Here is a 27,052-nt window from a genome sequence, read left to right as displayed (position 1 = left end):
ACAATTAGAAAACCTAGATAGCTTAATTTTCCAAAATGAGCTACCTGACAACACTGATACCTTCCTGGTTCTTGGACAATCACCTTTCACTGGTATGAGCCTGTCTCCACCTTGCTCACACCTGGCCTACTGCTACCACAGAGTGGTGCTGTCTAGAAGCACCAATCCTCTGCTCAATCTCTACTCTCCCAAAGAAGTTTTTCATCACATGTGAAGTAAAAGTTACAACACTCCCATGGCGTATGAGCCTTGAATAATCTGGATTAAGAACCTCATGAACATATCTCTCCCATTTATATCTATAGTATACTCCACTCAGATGTACTTGTTGGTCTCTATAAATACGATACCTGGAAATACATTCCTAGTCAATAAACTACATTAAACAAAATTCCATTTTAAGCTTTAAATTCAACACTAAATAGATAAACTAATTACCAAGCTTCCTAGAAAACAAGTCTATGATCTTATTTGATTACTGTTACAGAATATTTTATCACACTGTGTGCAGATGTGTTACTGTTTTACCTTGCCTGCCTAAGGCACCTGATTGGTTTAATAAAGAGCCGAAGGGCCAATAGCAAGGCAGGAGAGGGCTAGGTGGGACTTCTGGGCAGAGAGAGGAAGTCAGGATGAATCTAGGCACTCAGGAGATGCAGGTGAGACATGGAGGGATTAAGACATACAGAATGGAGGCCAGGTAAAAACCACATGGCAGAACGTAGATTAACAAAAACAGGTTAATTAAGTTATAAATGCTAGTTGAAAACAAGCCTAAGATAAAGGCCACACCTTCATAATTAAGTCCCCATGTCATTATTTGGGAGCTGGTGGTCCCCAAAAGAAAGTCTAACAAAATCCTACTATAGATTATCATTTGTCCATTCATAATCTCATCTTGAAAACAAAACAAAATAGAAACAATTGGCCCAAATCCTTGATAATTACTTAAAACACACCTGCTCTTATTTTATTCTTAGGAAAACTTTTAAAAACTCAGTGGAGGGTAGTGGCAGGAGCAGAGCTGAAGATGTAAAGTACACATGACTAGCAAGTAGAAGGCTTGTAATCCTAGCACTTGGGAGGTAGAGGCACAGAGATGATAAATTCAAGGTTATACTTAAGTGTACACAGTGAGTCTGGGGCCAGTCTAGGATATATGAAGCCTATATAAGACAAAGGAAGGGAAGGTATTGCGAGATATTTGATTACACTGTGCAAAGATATATCACTGTGATTGATTTAATAAAAAGCTAACTTGCTGCCGGGTGTCGGTGGCACATGCTTTTAATCCCAACACTCAGGAGGTAGAGGCAAATGGATCTCTGTGAGTTTGAGGCCAGCCTGGTCTACAGAGTGAGTTCCAGGACAGGCTCCAAAACAATACAGAGAAACCCTGTCTTGAAAAAAAAAAAAACAAATAACAAAAAAAGCTAACTTGCAATAGATAGGCAAGAGGTAGAAGTGGGACTTCTGGACAGAGAGCTCTGGGAAGAAGAAAGGGGGAGTTGCCAGCCAGATGCAGAGGAAGCAGGACATGCATGAGGAGAGGTGAAAGCCATGAACCACGTGGCCACACATAGATTAATAGAAATGGGCTAATTTAAGTTATAAGAGCGAATTAGAAACAAGCCTAAGCTAAGCCTGAGCTTCCATAATTAATAATAAGTCTCCGTGTCATTTTTTTTGTGAGCTGACAGCCCCCCCAAAAAAAATCTGTCTATAGGATAACTCAAAAAGGGCAAGATGCAGTTATACATCTTTCTTTAAAAGCCACCAGTCCCCAAACTCTTGAGCAAAATGGTAACATACTCTACAGAAGGCATAATCTAAAAGGGGCAGGGGGCTTGTTTACAGTCTGTGCTAAGATTTTATATTTATATAACAATTTCTAATACTGAAAAACTCATCCCACATTGCATTTGAGATTGCATCTGTCTTAAAATTTAAATGGTTTTAACATTTAAACATGTAAAATAAAACTAAAAAAGACTAAGAAATTAAGGTACAAAAAATGTCAGATAAGGATACAGCCATGTAACACTGGAAGAGCAAACCGATGGACCTAAAAAGAAGATTGACAATGTATTTAGAACTGGTACACCTTAAATAGTAAACCATGTAAGACATATTTATACACAGGCAGTAATACAAAAACAATCATACAGCCGGGAGTTGGTGGCGCACGCCTTTAATCCCAGCACTCGGGAGACAGAGGCAGGCGGATCTCTGTTAGTTCGAGGCCAGCCCGGTCTACAGAGTGAGTTCCAGGACAGTCTCCAAAGCCACAGAGAAACCTTGTCTCGAAAAACAAAAAACAAAACAAAAAAAAAAAACAAAAACAAACAAACAAAAAAAAAAAAAACCAATCATACAATAAGCGTACATGTTAGGAAAATGTCTATGATATTGCAGGTAAGAAGGCAGTGTAATCACTAGGGTTTAAATGGTCACAGATAAACACCAGTAAAACTACATGTGTGGTTGCAGACTCCTTCTTAGTCTTAGTCTATAACTCTTCTACTTCTAGAAAACACCAACTATGCTAATCATGTGCAATCCCAACTACCAAAAACTAAACAAAATATTCTGCAAACAGCAGAAAAAAAAATCACTTCTACAAATCTAAGAGCTTTGGCTCACATCTCATTTGTACAACACAGGGCAAAGGCTGATGGTGAGTTAGAGGTTGTTTCCACCTGGCCTGGAGACTGTGAACAAGAGCTACCAGACAGAGGCCATGTTTGCAGAGGTGAGACTGGAAATGCTACGGGTCCAGAAGTTAGTTACCTTGTCTTGGGCTAGTCCTAGCCTTTAGAACAGCCATTCCTTGCCCACCTCTGTGTCAGAACTGACATTCTGTGATAACAGATTAAAAAAAAAAAAACAAGATCTCTGTCAGTTCGAGGCCGGGCTGGACTGACAGCCTCTAAAATAATAGAGAGAAACCCTGTCTCATAAAAACAAACAAAAAACCAAACAAACAACAACAAAAAAAAAAACTTTTGCAATCTATTAATTTAGCAGATCATTAACTTCACTAACTTTAAAGCTAAGAATGTCATCAGATAACATCCTTCCCATCTTGCTGCAACTGTCTCCTTGATGTGCACACCAATGTATTTTAAACTTGCCTTGATTTATGACTTTCCTTGTTCTATGAAAACTTCAAACTTCTTCCACACTGAAACATGGAATTTGGAGTAACCTAAATTTGTGTTCCTAGGCCATGGTCATTTAAAATGTCTCCAAAATAACTCTTTTACTCCCTTTAAGATGAGAGCTGTGGGGCTGGAGAGATGGCTCAAAGGATAAGAGCACTGGGTGCTCTTCCAGAGGTTGTGTGTTCAACTCCCAGCAACCACATGGTGGCTCACAAACATCTATAATGAGATCTGGTGCCCTCTTCTGGTGTGCAGGTATACATATACTGTATATATAATAAATACGTTAAGAAAAAATATTAAAAAAAAAAAAGATGAGAGCTGTGGTTTTTTTTTTTTTTTCCGGACAGGACTGATAGGCCCTATCCCTTACTTCTACATTATTCATCTAGTACAATTCATTCTAGTTGTCATACAGAAAGCAATGTTTTCATTTAAAGCTTCCATTCATGAGGCCTGGAGAGATGGCTCAGTGGTTAAGAACTAGCTGCTCTTCCAGAGGTTCTGAGTTCAATTCCCAGCAACCACATGGTGGCTCACAACCACCTGCAGGGATATGTGCAGATAGAACACTGTATGCATAATAAATCTTAAGAAAGAAAAACAAACAAACAAAAAAAGCTTCCATTCGTAAGTATCACAACTTGTACCTTAGAGTCCCTAAGGGCTTATGTTTTTAAAAGCTTGGCAACTGGCCAGAGAAGCTCTTGGAATTTAGGAAGAAATGATGGTCATTAAAAGCTAACTTTTACAAGGCCTATTCCCCTTTGTTGACTGGCATGTTTTCCTGACTAAAGGCCAAAGGCAAGGGAGTCAACAAACAATGGACTGAAAATTCTGAAACCCCTGAGCCTAAACACTTTCTTCTAAGTTCTCTCAGACGTCCTGGATGCCACTGTGTCAGGAAGCTAACACAATAGATTAGACTTCTACACAGAACAGCAAGAGATGGCAAGAATGGTCATGTGTATGTGTGTTATAGTTAGATTAGAATTCTTTACCCACCCTCTGGTGAGTGGTTAGTCATTTTCACATTCAAACAAACATTGCGACAAGGAAACACATTAACTGGAGTACATTACCTCTGGCTGAGCAGACAGTTCTCTGAGCAGGTGCCCATTCCACACAAACCGCTGATCTGCCTGAGAAAACATTTGAAACTTATCTCCAGCCACAGCAAGTGTTCCCAGATGGAAAACTATACTCATCAATGCCTCCACCTGGTGACTAATGAGTTTCTCAGACATGTTCCAACAGGACACACTCCAAATCTGTTCCTCCTCTCCCCATTCCTGTCTGCCTCATTACACATACAAACGCCAGGTATCCTCTCCCACCTTTCTAGGTAACCACTGGTCACGAACTAAACCTTTAAGAGTCAACACTCATTTTCTATCTCCACCCCCACCCAAGGACAACACTGACCCAGCACACCTTTATAACACAGCTACTTGGCCTCCATCTTGCCCGACTCCTGCCTGATCTCCTTGGGGATAAAGGAATTCTACACATGTCCTTTCTGCTGTCTGATCAGTCAATTCTTCAGTGACTGACACCTCAGAGCCAAGTCTTTGCTTGATCTCCCTGGAGATCTGGCAACTGCTATTTGAAGGTCTGACCTCCCGTTTGGCAAGGTATCCATCACTAATACAGAGGAACCTGAGTTTGCTCATCTGAGCACATGGACCAAGGAGACAGCACCTTGCTGAACCACACTCTCTCCCTCCTCATACCTAAGGTCACAGGAAATGACCTATACGTCATGACCAGTGGAATATCATGTCTTTTAGTTTGCATTTCCAATTTGTTTGTGCTACTCATACTTAGCAGTTATTGCATAATGGGTGTGATTACATAACTAAATATTTTATAAGTCACTGGAATATAAATAATAACTTGCTTTTTTTAAAAGTTGAATGGTTTGGAATACAACTTGATAAAAAAAGTGCTAAAACAAAATTACTGCTGAATTACAAGTGGAAGCAGCAACTAAAAAGGTTAGGAGTGTAGTGAAAACCTACAGAATCCTGACACATGTCTTTATAAGTGTTAAAGTCTTTAAGGAAGCTGAAATGGAAACCTTTAAGGATAAAATAACAGTTGGAAAAAATAGAATCAAGGAGTCAAAACAAAGTCCTTAATTTTATGCAAAAAACTGATCATGCAATGCCATTTTTTTGTCTTAAGATAAGGTTTCATTTATCAGTTTTATGATTCTCTATAAGTGACATGTTTATTTAGCTGTTAAAAAAAATTCCCTAGCTGGGCATAGCAGTACACACCTTTAATCCCAACACTCATGAAGTGTAGGCAAGCAAATCTCCTGTGAGTTCCAGGTCAGTCTGGTCAACATAGTTCTAGGATAGCCAGAACTATATAGTAGAGATCATGTCTCAAAAGAAAAAATGAAAACATTAAAAAAAAAAAACCTCCCTTTTAGTCACAGTAGAATAGCTTCTAGCTTCTACAACTTACAGTACTATTGCTACTCTTGCCAAAAGCCTCCCTCTCCCATCATCACCTAACTGGCATAGCTAGCTGTCCCTGGCACTCCGAGGCAGGGTTAGACTTTCCTTCCTACAGAGTCCCACTAACCCTATCTCCAGTGGGGTTATCTCAACTTGTGACTGCTTGTACTATCACCTCTCTACTTAGACTGAGGGCACAGGGGCTTCAGTTTTTCATTTTAGGTCCCCACTAAGTAATACATGCCTGGCACACAACAGTCACAGGACAGAAGTTTGATAAACATGTAAGGAGTATAGCAATTGGTTTTAAAAGCATCAGTCTCTTTTGTTTAAAAACTAAATTTCTTGATTACTTAGCTTATATGTAAATTAACATACAATTTTACTTGATTAGAATGTAAAATCTTAATTCCAAACAGCTAAAGTATTAAATTAGTGAAATTTATAATCATTTTTCAATAGTCAAAATGGTCTATTACTGGCAATGTCCTATATAGACTGTAACCTTTAAAACTCTGTATGCCTTTAAACATATTCATGGTTTGTTGATTAAAGAAGAAAAATAATAAAGGCAGGAATAGGGGCATGGCTCAGTGGTAGAATGCTTCCTGGTATGCATAATGTCCTTGTTTTAAGCTCTAGCACCACACACACAAAATAAAGGCAGCAAAAAGCCATATCCCTGAGCAGCAGAAACTCAGTTGAGGACATTGAAAGCCTAAGTACATTCATGTTAGCCAAACCTGTGCACAGGCCTTGTAATCCCATCAGAAGGCTGAGGCAAAAGGACTCAAAAGTCGAGGCCTTCTTGGGCTACATAGTGAGTTCAAGGCCAGCCTGGGCAACTCAGTGAAATCCTGGCATGACAGCATGGGAGCAAGAGCAAGAATGAGAGTGAGAGCACACCTCTACCTTCATAACTGGCTCAGATTCTTTAAATCAAAAATTGCTGTCTCTTCTACTTAAAAAACAACATCACAATTGACTGGCCATTACCTATTAGAACACTGATGCTTGAATACTTGTTCCCCAAGTTTACATTTAGTAGCCTGGTAATATTTATGTAAAATTCAAACTCTGGGGTTGGGATGTAGTTCAGTGACAGAGTGCTTGGTGAGTACATGCAAAGTCCTGGATTCAAGCTTTACCACTGTATCATGTGTACATGTACACACACACACATTCTGGAAAGTTTTCATCTAATCATCTGGGTATATTTCTATTAGATTCTTGAGTATCTACCCTAATTTATCTCAATCTTGGTTGTGTATGTACCCAAGGCAGGGACCTCAGTGAGACCCATGATAGACATTTGAAACACAGTAAGTTTTCAAGTCTCACATAAGATTCTAATACATCCAAGAGTAAGAAAAATGAAAAGCAGGACTGGAGATACGGTTCAATGAGAGGGTGCTTGCCTAGCACATGAGGCCCTGAGTTTATCTCCAGGATTGGGGATTGGGAGGTAGGGAGAAAAATGTATAGGTGAAAGAAACATCCCTCTTTTAAAAGCTAAAAATAAATTAAGCAACCTGAAGATCCAGCTTACCCTTTCCAAAAGACTCATTTCTTGAAATTCTGGACTTGTGTTAGATAGCCGCTGCAAAGTATGGGTCAAGTCATATGTTGTTGAAAAGTAAAATCCATCCATACTCAAGACATGGTTTAGCATTGCTAGGAAAGTTTTATTATCTTGTAACTGCAAAGAAGAAAAGGAAGAGTTCAATACTGGTCACAATTGAAAAAAACATCTGTCAACATGAGAAGACAGGAAAATTAAAAATAACTATGTCCAGTCCCATTAGGTATCACTGGCATAATCACCCGACCAGAGATGGGGAATACTCTATAAACGCTGTCAATATTAAACTCATCTGGTAAATAGATACAGCCACCTCCCTTTGGTATCATCCGCAACTACCACTCTAAAGCAGGAGAGCTGGGTTTTTGTTTTTTTAAAACAGGGTTTCTCTGTATAACCACCCTGGCTGTCCTGGAACTTCCTCTATCGATCAGGCTGGCCTCGAACTCACAGGAGATCCCCCTGTCTGTGCCTCCCAAGTGATGGGATTAAAGGTGTGTGCTGCAACCCTTTGGCCAGAGAAGTTATTTAAGAAAACACCACCACTTTAGATTACAGCACAGCCTGCAGTGTGCAACTACTTCCCAGACACTCTCTGTCCTTCACTACCCAGCTTGGTTTACCATCATTATCCTCATTTGCAAATCAAACACACAAATCAGGAGATTAACATTATCCTCATTTTCAGAAAATTTCACTGGTTTGAGATGGATAGCAAATAAAAAAAGAATCATTTTTCAATAAAACAAAGATTAAAAAGCCTAGTAAAGGAATATTTCCTTTATTTTAGAATAATAATTTTAGCTGCCTTTCCCAGTTAAAAAAAAATGGACATTAAAAAAAAACTTTTGTTCCAAAAAAACTGTCAAGGTTGTAGTTATTACATAATTAACATGTAAACGTATACATTACAAATGTATATTCTATACATATTTAAACGTAAGCACAGTCTAGCAAAAGCAAAAAAAAAGTATTTAACAGCACAAAATTACTTTTATGGCTAGATGACAAATCCAAGAAAATATTCCTGAGTAATTATAATGAGTACAACTACCTTTATTGCATGTATGTGTACATACATATATGTTGGTGTGCATGACATTGCATATGTGTGTGAGGGTTGAGTATGGATGCCAGAGAATGACCCTAGGTATTATTACTCAGGACATCATCTATCTTTTTTTATAACTTTTATTTATTTTATGCATGTTTTGCCTATGTATGTCTGGGCACCACAAGTGAGTCTAGAGCCAGAAAAAGGCACAAGATCCCCTGGAACTGAAGTTACGGATGGTTGTGAGCCACCCTCTGCAAAAGCACCAAGTGCTCTTAACACTAAGATGTCTCTCCAGATGCCATCATCTATCTTTATGGAGTCATGATTTCCTAAAGCCCTAAACTCATAGACTGGTAGACTAGCTGGTCAACAAGGCCTAGGAAGTCAACTGTATCATCACTGGGATTACAAGTGTAAGCATGCTGGGTTTTTATTGGAGTTCTAGGGAATCACTCAGGCCCTCATGTTGGTGAGGCAAGTACTTTAAAGCCTGAGCTCTAAGCTTCATTTTATTTGTTTAAAATATTATTTCTCATGGAGAATGAATATACTAATATATTAGGAAAAGGAAATTTTAAAGTATAAAAAGCATACATTACAGTTTTACTTGGTAAAGCAGTGTTATGATTTGGCATTTTTAAAGGTAAGGGATATATTTTGGAAAAACAAGTCTTGTAGAAACATACAAGGCATGCTCCTCCCCGAGGATATAAGATGGTTGCTGAGGATGGGAGAGACATTTTCTGGTAAGCTGCCCATGTTCCTATGTAAGTAACTCTAATTTAACACACTGGCGCTCTCTCTCTCTCTCTCTCTCTCTCTCTCTCTACCTCCCTCCCTCCCTCCCTCCCTCCCTCCCTCCCTCCCTCCCCCCATTCCTCCCTCCCTCTCTCTCTCTCTCTCTCTCTCACACACACACACAAACACACACACACACACAGATTTAAAAATCAGAATAGGGCAATGCAATTTGTGAAAGTGTCACACATATTTCAACCTTTGGAAAATAACAGTTGTCAATCTTCACTTTGTACAGTATAAAAAATGACCATGGTATCTTAAGTCTTAATAACATAAACCACTTTATATAAGCCACTTGAAAACTGATTGTTCTATAACCTTTAAGAATTTTGTTAAAATATTTTAAAATGTTCTTGGGAATGAAGAGTTGGCTCAGTGGTTAAGAGCACTGGCTGCTCTTCCAGAGGACTAGGGTTCAGCTATAGGCATCTACATGGTGGCTCACAACCATCCATGACTCTAGTTCTAAGGGATTCAATGCATTTTTCTGACCTCTGCAGGCACCAGGAACACATGTGGTGTACATACATATGAGCAGGCAGAACATTCACACATATTATTTTTTTTAAAAAGCTACCAAAGATGTTATTATTGTAAGTTATGAATGAATTGAGACATGAATAGTGAAAGTAACATTAGCACAGCATTAAATCAATGAATGAATGTATTCATGTCTCTGACAGGGTCCCATATACAGCTCATTGACCCTCTTACTTCAGTCTCTAAGTGCTAGAATTACAATCATGTGTCACTATACCCAGTATTTGGTGCATTATCATTAAAACTATCAGAAACATGAAACTGAAAACATTTGACTTTGTAGAAACCTCAGCAGCATCTACGTACTGATCCTTATCATGTAACTTATGATTGGGAATATCTGACACTGGTAAATGTTACAAACTTCTCTGAGTGTAAATTAATTTTTATTCTTTTATTTTATCCTTTGCACTTTTTGAGTGTCCAACAGTTTCTTTAATAAAAAGTGTGCTGCAATTATCACTTGCTCTTCCTCTCTGTCACAGTCATTTCACCTAGACTGGAGACCACTTATGCCGCCACAGTCAAGCTATTCTATGGCTTCACTACTAGGTTCAATTTCAAATTACTTTCAGAGTTGCCATTTGTTTGCACTTTAATCTTTGCTAAGTTACTTCTTCGGTTAATATATCATAGACACTAACATTTACTATATGTTGTTAGGGGTCTAATGTTAACTAAACCAAGTAACTGAAATACGTAGACAAAGGAATTGGGCAAAGAGAAGACTATGTGAAAATATATGCACATGTTCTGTAGACACATTCTCTCTCTCCCTTCCATGTGACTAACAGTGAAGAAAACTTAATTCTACAAGAAAAAAGGAATGAAAAATAATTTCGAAAGTGTCTAATATTTTATTTTTCTATAGAAAATATGAAGTTAAGACTGAGTATTGAGTTCTTGGTCATTCTATTTGTCCTTTTTTCCATAAGAACTTCATAATTTACATTTTTCATTATTTAAAAATAAAACCAAAAATATGAAATACTTTTAACTGATAACTGATTTTTTTTAATGTGCACTGGTGTTTTGAATGCATGTGTGTCTATGAGAAAGTGTCAGATCCCCTGGACTTGGTGTTACAGACAGTTGTGAGCTGCCATGTGGGTTCTGAGAATTGAACTCGGGTCCTCTAGAGAGCAGGCAATGCTCTTAACCAGTGAGACATTTCTCCAGCCCCTTAAAAATTATTTTTTATGGACAGGTAGAAAGCTAGTAAAATAATATCATTTACAAGTTATTTAATAACTAGGTTTATAAGAAATCCACCTACATTTACAACCCCATTCCATGGAACTTTTGAGATTCTTACCTGAATATCAGTCAAGTGCAACATTGTCTTCTTATAAGAAAGAACATCAAAATCTGTGGCTTTCCAGATTGCATGATTAAAAAATTCACCTACTTTCATCTTTTTGGTAATGACAACAAGATAATTACCTGCAAAGGAAAAAGAAAAAAGGAAAAGAAAAAAAAAAAAAAAAAAGAAACCAGCCAAATGTAAATATTAAAAACAAAAAGGAAGTAGGGCTAGGGTTTAAGATGAGGAGTGGAGTCTGTGCTCAGCGTGTATGAGGTGGCCCTGGGTTGGAGTCCTAGCATATCACAAAAATCAACAAACAGAAAACACAAAGTAATAGCCTTTATCTGTAAATGCTTGGTAAAATGAGACTGTATTGAGCTACTCAGATAAAAGGCCCATATTCTTAAAGCAGTCCTAAAATTTATGAATGTAAAGAATGCTATATTATTTAGAAAAATTCCTATTAAAAAGCCAAAATTTTTCCTTAAGAAGATAAAAGTAAACCTTTTGATAACCAAAGAATTGAGCTTAGCTGGTAGAAAGGTGAGACAGAAAAAATTTTTTTCCAAGATCTAACCAGGGCAGGGCAGTTTTCTCCACTCCATTCCTTTGTCCTGATCACTCTAAATGGTGGACCAATGTGCTGGGGCAGTATGCCTAACTAGAGACTTTGAATTCACAAATGACTAGTAGTTAGACATCAACACTATGACAGTCTATGCAATACACCAATCTTTACTCTGGCCAACTCCCAACCCCCTTCCCTGATCATTAAACACAGTCCCCTCCCTCCCTCTTTCTTTTGTGAAACTGAGGACAGAAGCTGGGATATTACACATGGCAGGTAGACACTACCACCAACCTATATTCCCAGCTCTCCTTATATTAATTCTTAAGATCTGTTCAATGCTCTACCTCCAAATGCCCTACCTAGGTTTCCCCTGTATGTAAGTCTTAGAAGCTGTAACACTGTTACAATATCTTATTAGCTGTATACCTCTGTCAGTAGACTGTGAACTGTAAGAAAATGGAACACTTGGAATCTGTTATAACTTGCACCTTGCATAGTGACTTAAGTAAAAACAAAATAAGAACTTTTAAAAAGTTCAATAAAATGAAATTCAAATGAAAATCCACCTTCTTGCACATGCCTATAATCCTAGTACTCAGGAGGCAGAGGCAGAATAGTGAGTTGGATGTCAGCCTTGAATATAGAATGAGTTCAAGGACAGCTATAAATATAGATTAAAACCACATGTTAAATAAACACTTTGATAACTCAAACCAACTATCATACTGTTACATATGGTGTCATATCAGCGTAAGGTTGAAGGTATATAATACTCTGGTAAATCAATGTATTAAATTTCTTTCAAATGGTTCATGTTTTTAATCCCAGCACATGGAAGGCAGAGGCAGGATAATCTCTGTGAGTTCCAGAACAGTCTGATCTATAGAACAACTTCCAGGACAGTCAGTACTATACAGAAAAACCCAGGCTCAAACAAAAATTAAAGGTTCTTATAATTTATGAAAATTTAGGAAATTTCAAATCTAGTTAGAATAAAATCAAACATGAAAATTTTCTTTTAAAAAGAATACTTCAGGCCGGGCAGTGGTGGTGCACGCCTTTAATCCCAGCACTCGGGAGACAGAGACAGGCGGATTTCTGTGAATTCGAGGCCAGGCTGGACTGACAGTCTCCAAAACAATACAGAGAAACCCTGTCTCGTAAAAACCAAGAAAAAAACAAAAAACAAAAAACAAAACAAAACTTCAGGCTGGGCAGTGGTTGCACAGGCCTTTCATCCCAGTAGTTAGGAGGCAAAGGCAGGTGGATCTCTGTGAGTTCAAGGCCATCCTGGTCTACAGAGGTAGTTCTAGGACACCCAGGGCTACACAAGAAACCCTCTCCCTAAAAACCAAAAAAAGAGAGGATACTTTAGGGTGATAAATTTAACTGTTTTAGAGAACATTATTTTTAGACACTAAGGACAAATACCTAGCCTAGATATTTACCTAAAGAATGACAGGAAGAACATTTTTTCTCATTATCTGATGTTATCAATTTAATTACCTTCTTGGTGCTCTTACCTGCCACCAGATGGATTGTGCCCAGTATCCCAAATATTGGTCTTGTAACAGCTGAAGGAGGGACATCATTTTTGACTGAAAAAGAAAGAAAATAATATAGACAAGCTCACCAACAAAATACAAATTTAGTTTGAGTAACTTCAAGTAAATCAATTTGCACAATTTATTCTATTAAAAAACTAGCATTTTTCATTAACATCAGACTTCCATTCCTGCAGAGTATAAAATATAGATGTGTGATATTAAAAGAAGATGGTTCCAAAAACAACATACTTCAGCTTCCTCATCAGATAAATTGTGGGTAATTTCTCAGAAGACTAAGTACTATCTATCCCTTTAAGAGTAAGTAGAAGTAAGGATTTGAGACAAAATTTTCATCTCAGATACTACTAACAGAATATGAAATTAGAACTCCCCATCCATGTCCGAAATTTAAGAAACGAAAGGGAGAAAAAGCATTCTCCCGGGTCAAGCAACAATGTACATAGGTGGGTAAGAACCCTGATTTGCATCAGTGATGTCCATTATCAATACAATTGTATCTTAGAGAATACATGTCACAATTGTTAAACTTTCAACCAATATGTTTCACAGAACACACTTTGTAGTAGCTTGTTTAGAAAATAATGCCCCAAAAGCAGGTGGGAGAATTCCTGCCTGACCAATGGCCAGGAAGAATATAGCTAGATGGAACATCCAAACGGAGTTATGGAGAAAAAAAAGGTGGAGTCAGGGAGACACCATGCAGCCACTGAAGGGGTAAATGCTGAGCATTACTGGTAAGCCACAGCCTCATGGCAATACAAAGATTAATAGAAATGGATTAATTTATAAGAGAGAGCTAGCCAGTAATATGTCTGAGCCATTGGCCAAACAATTTATAATTTAATAATAGCCTTTGAGTGATTATTTCATAAGTGGCTGTAGAAGAGAAACTGTGCCAGTGGGGTCAGTTGAGACAGAGAAAAACATTCAACTACAGTTTTGCCTGATTCAAATCCAAATACCACTATTTCATCTCCCACACAGTCACATGAGAACAGAACTCTCAAGGACTGACAGTAGAAGAATGCAGTCACTCTCTAACACAAGGTTCTCCAAACTTATGTGGCTAGAAAACTTTATTTTATTAAGGTCTTGTTTTCCAGCTTTCTTTTGACTTATTATCAACCTGAATCTCACTACTGTAAACTCAAGTCCTGATCCTTCAGTTCTAGAAATGCGTTTGGACATCGAAACCAAGCCTATCAGAATACAGATAAGGGCACACAGAAATTCTGGCATACACCTGGCAATACACAACTATACTCTCGGCACTCGGGAGGTAAAGGCAGGAGGACCCAGAGTTCTGGGTCCACCTAGGCTACATAATGAGTACAGCCTGAACTATACAGCAAAACCCTTTCTCCAAAAACACCTACCACCAAATTAACTCAGGTAGCAAGAATTAGGTTTTCTAACAAGAAGGCACTCAAAGAGTCTCATAATGATGCACAAAGACAGTCTTAATTACTGTAATCTCCATCCTGAATCCTTTTGGGAATCTCTCAAACTAGCTATACATACCTGCAAGGGTGACCTCAGTAGACACTCGGTCAATGGTCAGTACCTCATCTGCTCCATCGTCACAAGCTTCCACATAAAACTTTTCAGGTGTAATATGCCTAAGAAGAAATTGACAGGCATAAATAAGTCAAATAAAACCAGGACTTAAAGTTTATTGCAACAGAGTTTTAATGCAGCATAAGTCCCTACTTCTAAATAGATGGCACTACTAAGTTCACTATCCTTATGAATTCACTGCAATTCTTTCCACTTGTGTATTTAATGCTGTTAAGATTTTAATTTGCTATAAAGCCATCAATTCAAATCACCTAAGAAAATAATAATCTTCTCTAATGTATTACATTCAGCATCATGAAAAAGGCAATATAGCATCATAATGGCACAATGTACAGAGGTAGACTATGAGTGGTGAACCATAGGCAAATAATTCATCTTTTTCTTCACAATTCCCTAAAACTAGGAATCACCACATGTACAGCATGAATTAAATAAGTCAGTTTTGGGTAAGTAGTGCTTATTAAACACACAGTAAATGAGATGCTGTATTAAGGGCTGGAGATACAGTTCTGTGGACAAGTACTTGCCTTGTACAAGGCCCCAAGTTTGATCTCCAGGATTAAATTTTTTAAATACATAACTAAAAAAGATTAGTGTTATCTAAAAATATTAAATTGTCTAAAATAAATTACTTAAACATTTGCTTTATGTATACCTTCCTGGAAAAAAAAACCTTTCATTTCATAAAAAAAGACAATAAAAGGACATAAAAGGAACAAAAAATGGGAACCCACTTTGGTACACAACTTTGTACCCAAAGTCTAATAAACAAACCAAAAAAACAGTTGATTCTTCAAGAGGTCAACTAGATAGATCTCTGAAACAAATCAGTGTGGCTAAGGACTAACTCAGGAAATGAGAGGGACTGACAAACCAGGTAGATGAAGCAGACCTTAACTCACAAAGTGAGGCCGCTGCTGCTGCAGGCGGAGTCCCCACCCCCATCCCATCTCTAGTGCTGGTTCACCAGACTTCAAAGTTTTGTGAGCGACAGCAATCTTGGGCCTTCTCCTTCTCTCCCTCTTAGTTCTTCTACTTCTATGATTCTGCCTCACTTTGTCTATGAAAGACCTTACACAAATCCACACAGCCATCACTGACATTAATCTTCTACTTGCCCCTAAGTTATCTAGTGTTACAGAGATGTGTCTTGTAGTAGAATACACTGCATACTCACTGTTTCTGAGAAATAGCCAATCCTTGGTTATTCAAATATAACTAACATCCATTTACAGGTTATTAATAGCTAAATTATGAATATTAGACTAGGTTCCTTCATTTTAAGGAATATTCTGAGAGAATGAATGTCAAGCAAAACACTATTCAACAAAGAAAGCAAACCTGTTTCAAATGTCACTATTTAGTCATTTATCCCCTTTATCACCAGATCTACTTCCCTGGATGCACACACCACCATTTCTTCATTCCCTTTGATAGGTATTTGGGCTGGTTTTTGGCTTTAGGGTTTTTAGTAATGAAGGTGCCATGAATGATCTTAAACAAACATTGAGCCAATGTGCTCCATTCTACTGAGTAACTGCCCAGAGTGCCATGTTCAGGTCCAACCAGGACAGTAATGTGTATTTAACTTGTACTGAGGAAGGAAAAAAATGGAAGACTGTATGCACAAGAAAACTTTCTGGGGTGGTAGATGTGTTCTGTATCTTAACCCCAGCAATGGTGATATAAAAATCTCAACATTTACCAAGCTATATATTTTAAATAAGTGCCATTGGCTACATGAGCTAAATGCCAATATTTAATGAATATTTATATTAAAAAGAAATACTTATAATAAAAAGAAAACAAAGAAGTCCTAAAGCAAAACAAGGACTTTGTGGAAGTTTGAAATGTAACTGGCCCCCATAAGCTCATAGAGAGTGGCACTATTCAGAGGTGTAGCTTTGTTGAAGTAGGTGTGGCCTTGTTGGAGGATAAGTGTCACTATGGGGGTAGGCTTTAAGGTCTCTTTTGCTCAAGCTTCGCTAAGTGTAACAGACCATTTCCTGTTGCCCACAAGATGTAGGACTCTCAGCCATGTCTGCCTGTACATTGTCTGTCCTATCATGATAATAATGGACTAAACCTCTGAACTTCAAGCAAATCATCCCAATTAAATGTTTTCCTTATAAGAGTTGCTGTAGTCAGCCAGGTGTTGGTGGTGCACACCTTTTAATCCCAGTGCTTGGGAGGCAGAAGCAGGCGGATCTCTGTGAGTTCTAGGCCAGCCTGGTCTACAGAGATCCAAGACAGCCAAGGCTATTACACAGAGAAACACTGTTTTGAAAAAAACAAACAAACAAAAAGAGTGGCCATAGTCATGGTGTCTCTTAACAGCTAGAGAAACCCTAACTAAGACAGGCTTCCAGTTTATTTTATAATAAGACATGGTTTCTATTGCTCTGATGAAATACCATGACCGAAAACAACTTAAGGAAGAAAGGGTTTATTTCATCTTACAGCATGTAGTCTATCATCCAGAGAAGTCAGGACAGGAACTCAAAAAGGGCAGGAACCTGGAGATAGAAGCTAATACAGAGAACATGCAGAGTGTTCCTTACTAGCTTGCCCAGTCTCTGATAGCATCCAGGACCACCAACCCAGAGGTGGTAGCACATACAATGGGCTAGGCCCTACCACATCAATCACTAATTAAGAAAATGAACGACAGACTTGACTACAGGTCAAACTTATGGAGGCATTTTTCTAATTGAAAGCCACTCTTTCCAAATGACTTTAGCTTGTGTCACATTGACATAAAACTAGCCAGCACAGAGAGTTACCACTAATTAGTCCTAAGTCATTTCAAACATTGGTTTTCAGGATCCAGGGCAAGGTGGCAGATGCCTGTGACCCTAGTAGTTGGGAGACTATGGCAAGAATATCATTACGTTGAAGCCCAGCCTAAGAAACACAGTAGGACCCTGCTCACTTTCCCCAACTTCAGCCCCTATCTGCAGGAGGCATTTTATGTATGCATAAGCTATATTCCTAGTGTAACATTTACTGAGTAACATCTATTTAAAAATTATGTGCTAAGCATTACACCAGCCTGGGGACTAGAAGACAGGTAATAAAATACATAATACAAAAAGAAATTTTAAGTAAAAAAAAAAAGCCTGAAAAATACTTTATAAAGCTTTAATTTATTTAGAGTCTATCCATGCCACAATGCCTTTCAAGCTTTTAAACACATATGTGGCACAAACATCTTACTGCATTCTCTGAGGCTTAAGCAAATTTAGCACTTGAAAAAAACATGTGAAATGTATTCATGTGTGGCCAGTGCTATCTATCATTCAGCATCTTCTCCTGCTTTGAGTGTCCTAAGACACACCATGAATTGTTTTTAATAAGGTTTACATCAATTAACAAAGAAGCTCTCCTCACCTGACTTTTAAAAAAGTACAGTGAGAAGATGCGGCTCATTACCAATGCTGCTTTAATATTAAGAAAACCAATAAATGATTTATTCCAGCCAAGTACTGGCAAAGCAAACATCTAGAATCAGTCAATCAAAGCAGTCTTGTAGAACCTATTTCATGGGAAATCAAAACTTAGATAATATAGATCAATGCCATCTGTGCTGGCTACTTTTATGGCAATTTCAGGCTATCTGAAAGGAGGGAACTTTAATTGAGAAAATGCCTCCATAAGATCAGGGTGTCAAGTATTTTAATTACTGATCGATGGAGGAGGGCCCAGCCCATTATAGGTAGTGCCAACGCTGGGCTGGTGGTCCTGTGTTGTAGATAGTCTTTTCTGTCCTGCCAGCCACTCCCCGAATATACACCTAGAGACTTATCTTAATTGTAAATGTTCAGCCCATAGCTTGGGCTCATTTTTTAGCTAGCTCTTATAACTTAAATTAACCCATCTTGACTAATCTATGTGATGCTCCAAGGCTCTTTTACCTCATGTACTTAACTTCCCATCCTGCTCATTTTGCATCTCATGGTGTCTCCTCTATCTCCACCCCAGCATTCTCTCTGCCGGAAAACCTTGGCTAACTATCAGTCAATCAATTTTTTATTAACAATGAGAGCAACACATCTTCACAGTGTACAGGATTATTCTACAGCACTGGGTTCTATTAGAAAGCAGTCTGAGCAAGTTAGTGAGCAACACCTCTCTCCACAGCCTCTGCACCAGCTCCTGCATCCAGGTTCCTGTCCTCTTGAGTTCCTGCCCTCACTGATTTTGAAGATGACCTGCTCTCTGGAACTGTGAGTGAAATAAACCCTTTCCTCCCCAAGTTACTTTTGCTCATGGTGTTTCATTATCGCAATAACAACCTTAACTAAGATAGCATCTATTCAAAACACGACTTCAACAAAGTCTAAGAACATATTTTAGAAGCAGCCACCCTAAAAAGGCTTGGCAATGATCAACAAAAAAATATAGATGTTCTTATCTTGACTATGCTGGTTATTAGTTCCATAATGTTGGCTGGGTTATTAATATTTACTCAGTGCCAGGGTTATCTGAAAGGCCCCTAGATCACAGAGCTTACTTTCTAGTGGGAGGTAAACACTACACAATGAAGTAATTAAATAATTTTAGACAGGGGAAAACTGTGAAGAAAAGAAAGGTAGGCTGGAGAAAATGGTGACAGAAGGAGGGAGAGAAGGAGGGAGGAAGAGAAGGAGAGAGGGAGGAAGGGAGGGGGAAGGGAGGGAGGGAGTGAAGGGGGAGGGAGGAGGGGGGGATAAAAAACCTACCATGCCAGTTAAGCAGCCATCAGGAAAACAATGGCCATTTTGAACACTCCATGGACATTTTAGAGATGCTACAGAAGGCCTGCTTGCTCTAGCTACCAAGAGTGTAACACCAGTCAAGTTGGTTTCAAGCATCTTGCATGCAATTTTTCCTGTACCACTTTCATGCAGAGTAGAGGGCAGCGCTTCTTTAGTAACTAGCAGAGGGCTGCTGCTGTGATCCATGCAAAAAGGACAGTGGAAGAACAGATGTGAATAGAGACCATTTATATAAAGGTCTGTGGCTGGTCCAAATGCCCCTTCTCTGGGTTCACTTGGTGAGATGAACAAGAAACACCCCACCCTGCTGTGCTGCCCCTTACTCTTGCCAACATTAGGCCTCCCAAACTGTCTCCAAGTGGCTTTTTCTTGTCATTAGTAATACAGCAATGATTATTCAATATATAATTTCAGAAATCAAATAATGGATTAAGGCAGAGTTCCAGCCCAAGAGCCCTTGGGCCTTTTCTTGTTCTTAACTCTAGGAGACACTGCTAGAACCTAAATTGCAGATACTGCCCAACCACTACTCTGATAATGCAATTAAAAATGTTCTTATTTCTTCCATATTTATAAACAAAACACAAAATATACATGGTTTTAATTAAATAAGGTTGGGCCCAATGTGCTGGCACATGCCTTTAATCCCAGCACTCAGAAGGCAGAGGCAGGAGGATCTCTAAGTCCAGTTTGATCTACATAGTGAGCACCAGACCAACTGGGCTACAAAGTGAGATCCTGCCTCAAAAAAACAGAATTCTAGTATTGAAAACTTACACAAGTTTGAATGAGAAAAATGAAAAGAATTCTTGACATGAACTGTAGCAATGGCATACAGCAATGGTAAAGTACTTAATGCCGTGAAATTGAATACATAAGCTAAGAGGGTATATTTTTAAAATACATTACAATTAAAAACTACTATCTGCATAGAAACATGATTACTGTCATAAAACTATAGCAACACACCTCCTCTGAAACCTTAAAAGAATTCAAGATCTTAAAATGTTTAACATATCTCTGGTTGGAAAAACAGACATCATAGTTTTTATTAGATTTGATTAGGAAAAATAACTTAAGACATAAAGAAAGGTACACTGGAAAGAAAGGTACGCTGGGCCCAGGATACCATATACTGAAGGTACTTACTCAACCTCCCTCTGAGTTCCAGCAGTATCATTCAGTCTCTCTTTAGGTGCCTCTCCTTACTGCACAGGTTCACCAGAGGCCCAGGACAACCCCCAAACAAGCTGGTGTCTCTAGGAAGCTAATTCATTTCAATTTCATCTTCTCCCTGATCCTGTCTTTTCCCTATATACTTTAAAACCCACTAACAATCACACTCCTCCAAACTAGATTAATGCCTCAAGCCCACTGTGGTAGTCAGTGTAGTAGTACACCAGTAATCCTAGCACCTTTGAGATAGAAGCAGAAAGGTGAGGAGGCAGTTCAAGTCATCCTTGAGTTCAAGACCAACCTGGGCTCCAGAGACCCTTTCTTAAGCAGGACTCTCCATTATGAACTTCTATCCAAGTAATGCCTCTCTGGACACAAACCTTTATTGTCTGTGCCTAATTTCATGAAGAAAACTTCAGCTGAGCCACACTGTTCCCTCCATGCAAAGCTGTGTGGCTAAGCTGAGTGTTCACTGTACATATATATGTTCCCTGTAGCGAGTTTACATGACATTTGCTCTCTGGTTCCATCATCTCTTCTAACTGCATAGCTATGAGAATGAAAGTGTTTAAGGCAAATTGCTGAGGAAATAGTATTTCTTTCTTTTTTCCCTAAAGGTATGGATACTTTTAAAAAGACTTTTGCTTTACTATTAATTTTGTACACATGCATGTGTACACATAAGTGTGTGTGATAGAAAAGAGGAAGAGAGTAAATGAATGAAGGTGCCTGTGGGAGTCCAGAAGGCAGTGTGGACCTCTTGGAACTGGAGATAAAGGCAGTTGTGGACCACCCTATGTGGGTGATGGGAAATGAACTCAAGACCTCTGGAAAAGCAGCAAGTGGGCCATCTCTCCAGCTTAGAAAGGGTATTTTTTTTTTTCAGAACCAAACTACCACCTGATTCAGTATCTAACAAACATGTTCAGCATGTGGTCTACATGTGACTGAGAATAGCTGTGAGTACAACCTCATACACAATCATAAACTTACCTAGCATTTTTTTTTTTGGCTTAAAATTTTTTTGGGGAGAGGGGTGCTTTTTTCCCCTGCAACTTGATAGTATGGTTCTCAATTGTATGTGCTGTAGATAATAAAGTCATTTTACAATATCAAAAAGCTAGATACACTTAAAAGTATTCTTTGCCTTATGTTTTATTTTGACTGACATTTAAAGAGAAAAAAGGTGATACAAGGTGGCCTTAATATCATCCAACAAAGCATTTTTCTATTGCTGTAACTTCAAATTTACTGTCTGACATTATTCATGCTTATGTAAGTAGCCTAAAAAGCTAGGCAAGTTGACCAGTATCTATAATCCTAGCACTGGGAATGGTGAAGCAGAAGAATCAGGAATTCAAGGCTAGCCTGGGCTATACAGTAGGACTCTGTCTTTTAAATCAACAAACGATGTAGATTGTTTTCTATATGAAAAACCCATATGCACATGTCAATTATTTTCTCTTACAAGTAACTCAGTTTTATGCCTGGCTGTCCACAGGATAAGGAGACAGAGCAATCTGATAAGAAAGGATCACTTGAATAATGCAGTGTAATGGAAAGATCACTGGACTCTTCTTGGCCAACTGCGTATCAATGTTGACTCTACCATGGCTTACTGTGCGACCTATGTGACCAGGACACCATGTGACATTCTTCAGCGAGGACAAACTGTCAACCTATGACTTCACAGAGACACTGACAATAATATACACAAAGAACTTAAGCCTCTGCTGCTTCAAAAGAACACATGCAAACCATCCCAGGCTCTGTTCTTCCTGAGGGAGTCTATATGGAGATTTATGGAGTACATGTTCTTCAAAGGCTCATGCTTGGTATTAAAAAGAACCAGAGAGGAAACCGTCATTCAGGTACTGATCCATTTTAGATATACTCAGCCTCGCTGGGGAAACAAAGTATACATTAACTACTGTATCTCCAATGGCAAAATAAGTGGTTCAACAGTACTCTGAATTGGTTATTCTACCTTTCAGTCCTTTTGTCTATGATTGAGGAAACAGGATGTGTAAATTATATGGATATCTGGTGCCCAAATCCTGTGACAATAAATCCTCACTTTTGGTTTCAAAAATAATACAGAAGCTCAATGAAGGAAACCAGATTCTCAGAGAAGGCATCTATGAGGTTACTTGGGTACAAACTTCTCAACATTATCAAGTATAAACACTCATATTTTCAGAAAATTTTGCAGGGGCTAAATAACCTGCCCAGGATGCAAAGCTAGTAGAAAGTTTAAGAAGCCATTGCCTTGTTCTGACTAAGCCACCTGAGATCTCTCTTCTTCACTACTAATGTGCCTGACTAGCAGGAGGATGAAGAAATAACTCTGGCACAAAGATCAAAATAAACCTAACATGAAGCTAGAAGAGGGTTAGCAAACCTCAGCAGGACTTACCGGAAATACAGTTAGAAGGTTATAAAGAGATTAGGATTCAGGTGGCTAAGAAATGTAGGCTTGGGGGCTGGAGAGATGGCTTACAACAAAAATATAAGAAATGTAGGCTTGATCTAGCAGGTCAACAAAATGGGAGTGGAAATTGTAAGCTGGGAATTAGAGGATGAACAAAACGTATGTGGAATGCAGATAAGTTTAACTTTAACAAGGCAGAGACGGACTGAAGAAGATGTATGACATGATGTTCAAACGGTTATTATTTAACATCCAAGTACTTCAATGTTTAGGATGGTTATATACCAGTACATCTATAATAAGGAAATGTTTCACATGGCTCTTTTTAGGTGTTTTAAAAAAGTGGCTACCACGTCCTACCAATTCTTAGATAGGTCAGCAACTAATTCAACCTCCAAATATCTCTAAAACAGAGTATTTTTGCTCAAGGGCCATATTTAAAAGCTTTTTAAAGATATGTATTTATTATGTATACAGTATATGGTTGCTGGGAACTGAACTCAGGACCTCTGGAGCAGCAGCCAGTGCTCTTAACCTCTGAGCCGTATCTCTAGAACTCCCCCACCCCAACCCATATTTACAAGTTTAAATATGAGGGTCAAATAGAAAGGGTCAAAACAGATTCTAACTCACAAACCCCTTACCCAAGAAAAACTTGCAATGAACTTCTGTCTTCACATATATAGAGAAACATCCAAAACCTAAAGACTGACAGTGACTTCATATAGCCAGCCCCAGACCCAGTTCTCACTTCAACACAATACATAACTCAAATTCACAGTTTCTACTTGGGTGCAAAACCATTGTTTTCGACACTAAAGGGTAAATTTCCCTTCTCTTTTACGTATATAGAGGATGCCTGCCTGTATTGAGGTCTAAACTGGTGAGACTTAGTGCCTGGGCAACTCAAAAATAACCCTAATTCTCAAGCTATCCATCTCAGTCATTCCTGGCTGCAGGAAAACTCGGCATCCTGTAACCTAAAGCAGAGCTACTTCAAGCCAAAGCTCCAAATAGCTTAAACACACCTGAAACCTGGTATAGGATCGTATTCAGCCCTTCAACAACTATCAGGTGGACAATAACCTAATTTGCCAGCCAAGTACATGTGGCTCTGACCCAACATAGACCAACACACTTCAACTGCAACCAGTAAGTGATTGCTCATTTTGCAAAGGAGAATTTTTAAAAAAGGAAGGAAGAGAGGGAGGGAGGGAGGGAGGAAGGAAGAGAGGGAGGGAGGGAGGAAGAGATGGAGGGAGGGAAGAAAGAATGTGGACGGGTTGTGCAGCTGGGGTTTTCAGAGAGAACAGGAGCAAGGGGAAGAGGGACAAAGGGTGAACTGAAGAAAAACCAATTACCACCTTTTTTCAAAAAACACAAGGTGTTGAGCTTCACTCCTAATTCTAAGCTTCACTCCTAATTCTGTGCTCTCGAGTTTACGAGTTTACACTTACCTTTCCAGTTATTCACAAGGAGCACCCAAACTACGTTTGTTTTCTCTGCAAACGAATCAGAATGCCTATGTCTAAGTAACAGGATATTTTAACTTAGCTTTTCCAAAGTTGTATTTGCTTCTGCTGCTAAAGGCATCCCCAGACTATTGTCAGTGGCTTTCAAACAATCTCGAGGTAAATAATTAAAGCGATTAGGGCGAAGTTACTCGCCCAGGAAAGAATTCAGGTACGGAGAATAACAGTATGAGAAATGCCTTTAAAAACAAAACAAAACAAAACCCAGGGCGAGCCAAAGAGCTTACAAATGCCTATTTTTACATCTCCAAACAACCAGAGGCGAGGTCTAAAAACCTGGCTTTGCTAAAAAGTCAATTTTACTGTGGCAAGCCTCTAGCTGTCAACGCAGACGGTAGAAGCCAGCACAGTAGATTCATCCGACCCTTCAGACAACTGACTGGATTCCTGCTGCACCCCCCCCCCCAAGAAGGACTCGTCCTAGCGGCTCGCAGGCCCGGAAAGCCAGAAACCAGGAGTAAGGTTGGCTCCGCCGGCGTGCGCCAAAGCTCTCCCAGGGGTGCAAGTCGACGAGAGGCGTCTCCCCGAGAAGCCACACGGGAAGTTGGCCGCAGCCTCTCCCAGAGGTGCGAGCGTCCGGCCCGGCTCACCGCGCTAGGCCCAGCGGCGGGCGAGGCTGCGGGACACCGGGCCCGCGCTGCGCTGCGCGGCGGCCAGGCCGGACAGAGAAAGCCGAGCCCGCTAGCCTGGCCGGTGAGGGCCGCACACGACCCCGGCCTCGGCGCCCGCTCGGCCGCTCGCCCCTTTCCTGTCAGCGTCCGCAGCCCACGGGACTCACAGCTTCAGCTGCTCGTAGGCCGCCGCCATCGTGCACCGCACCGGCAGCTCGCTCCTCGTCTCTCCTCCAGCCGCAGCGGACTCCGACGCCAGCCACCTCGGCTCCGGCTCGCCCGGCGGCTCTCTAAGGTGCGGTGGCCTAAGAGCGTCGGCCTGGTCCCACCCCCTCCCGGGACCGCCTCTCGGGAGAGCACGGAAGCCGGCGGCGGACAAACCAGTGCGCCGGCCGGGCCCTGCGAGACACGCCTCCGAGGAGCGGATTGGAGGCGGCCGAGGAGCGCAGTGACGTCACCGCCGGGGATTGGCGTAACGCGCTGCGGCGAAAGGCGGAGTCCGGGTAGCGTAGCTCTGGAGCCCGAGCGGCTCGCTGGACGAACTGGCGAGAAAGGAGAAGTGGAAGCAGGAAGCTGCCGAAACTGCGTAATCGGAGATCAGCCATCGCAGGAAGAGGCCTTGCCAGCACCGGGCCAGTGGCGCAATGGATAACGCGTCTGACTACGGATCAGAAGATTCTAGGTTCGACTCCTGGCTGGCTCGATATGTGCAAGTTTTTTTTCTCTATTTTTTCCTCTCCTCTCCTCGCTACGTATTTGAGTTGAATGTGGCAAGACCGCCTCGAAAAGGATCAGAGCTAAGAGAATAACCAAGGTCAAGTATCTCTGAATCTTAATGCTGCCTTGCGCAGAAAAACACCTTTTTAGCCGCGTCTGAAACCCAGAACTGTCCAAAAACGGCTCGCCGGTCTCCTAGCGCCTCTGTCCTGAGAGCTGCGCAGGACTCTGTAAACCAGGACACTTAGGAAAACGCTCCTGAGAGCGGAGGCTCGCAGTCAGGGACGCGCGTGACGGGTGTCTTTCCACCCGATGACGGAAGCGCTCGCCCAAGGCTCCTTGCAGGAGGCGAAGCACGGCCGGCGCTGCGCAGCTTCTGCTCTACAGCCAGAGGCCTGGGCCGCGGACCCGGGGATGCTACTGGTGGCCTTGGCTAGTTCAGCTTGCACGGAAAGCCAACCTGACCTCCATTCCGCAAGGAAACCCTAAAACTTCAGGGATCTCACAGTAAAGACGCCCAGAAAAGCGAGCTCATGACCATTCCTTTTACGTGAGACCAGAGACGGGTGACAGAAAGGGGACTCAGCCTATTCATTTAATTAGTCCTTAGATGATTACGTTGTCCTAGATAACATACCTCACTCCCCCAAGAGTTCATTGGAAATGTGCCAAATACAGAAAATTGATGGGGGCGGAATCAGAGCCGGGGCAAGGGGTGTGACTCACTCTTGCAGCCCTGACTGACCTGGATGTAGACCAGGCTGGTCTGGAACTCAGAGGCCTGCCCGCTTCTGCTTCCAGAGCAAGACAGCATACCCGGCTTCTACATTTGTGTGTGTGGGGGGGTTGCTTGCTTTTAAATGAATTTATAGTGTTTTTGTTTTTGTTTGTCCTTTAATTTTTTTTTGCCTGAGATTTAAGGCCTTTAAATATTCCTTGAAGATATTACATAAGAAAACTACGTATTTTAAGCATAAATTTTATCTTGGAAATATGTGTTGCTGCCAGTTTTAACGGTTAAAAAATGACACTGCCCGGGCGATGGTAGCACATGTCTTTTAATCCCAGCACTGGAAAGGCAGAGGAAGGCGGATCTCTGTGAGTTTGAAGCCAGCCTGGTCTACAAAGCAAGTTCCATAATAGGCAGGGCTGTTACACAGAGAAACCCTATGTTCAAAAAAAGGGAGGGATTG

At 40.2% G+C, this 27,052-nt stretch overlaps 1 protein-coding gene and 1 non-coding gene across 2 annotated transcripts in view; one reads left to right on the top strand and one right to left on the bottom strand.

Annotated features, from left to right (window-relative positions):
* Sacm1l (SAC1 like phosphatidylinositide phosphatase) overlaps positions 1-25,473 on the bottom strand; it is a 48,874-nt gene extending 23,401 nt beyond the window's left edge. The window contains exons 1-7 of the mRNA XM_005082286.4: positions 25,310-25,473; positions 14,579-14,676; positions 13,013-13,087; positions 10,928-11,055; positions 7,182-7,331; positions 4,247-4,306; positions 2,032-2,065 (exon numbers count right to left, since the gene is read on the bottom strand). Of these exons, the coding sequence (XP_005082343.1) occupies positions 2,032-2,065; positions 4,247-4,306; positions 7,182-7,331; positions 10,928-11,055; positions 13,013-13,087; positions 14,579-14,676; positions 25,310-25,338 (574 nt within the window). The 5' untranslated portion in view covers positions 25,339-25,473. The remainder of the gene's footprint in view (positions 1-2,031; positions 2,066-4,246; positions 4,307-7,181; positions 7,332-10,927; positions 11,056-13,012; positions 13,088-14,578; positions 14,677-25,309) is intronic.
* A 299-nt stretch (positions 25,474-25,772) lies between these two features.
* Trnar-acg lies at positions 25,773-25,845 on the top strand. The gene has a single exon. It is a non-coding gene; the product is annotated as a tRNA-Arg (tRNA).
* The last annotated feature ends 1,207 nt before the right edge of the window (positions 25,846-27,052 follow it).

This window comes from Mesocricetus auratus, unplaced genomic scaffold (assembly GCF_017639785.1).
Source record: "Mesocricetus auratus isolate SY011 unplaced genomic scaffold, BCM_Maur_2.0 Super-Scaffold_100691, whole genome shotgun sequence".
NCBI lineage: Eukaryota > Metazoa > Chordata > Mammalia > Rodentia > Cricetidae > Mesocricetus > Mesocricetus auratus.
Note: the sequence above shows the minus strand (reverse complement) of the source record. Positions and strands in the feature narration are given on the sequence as shown.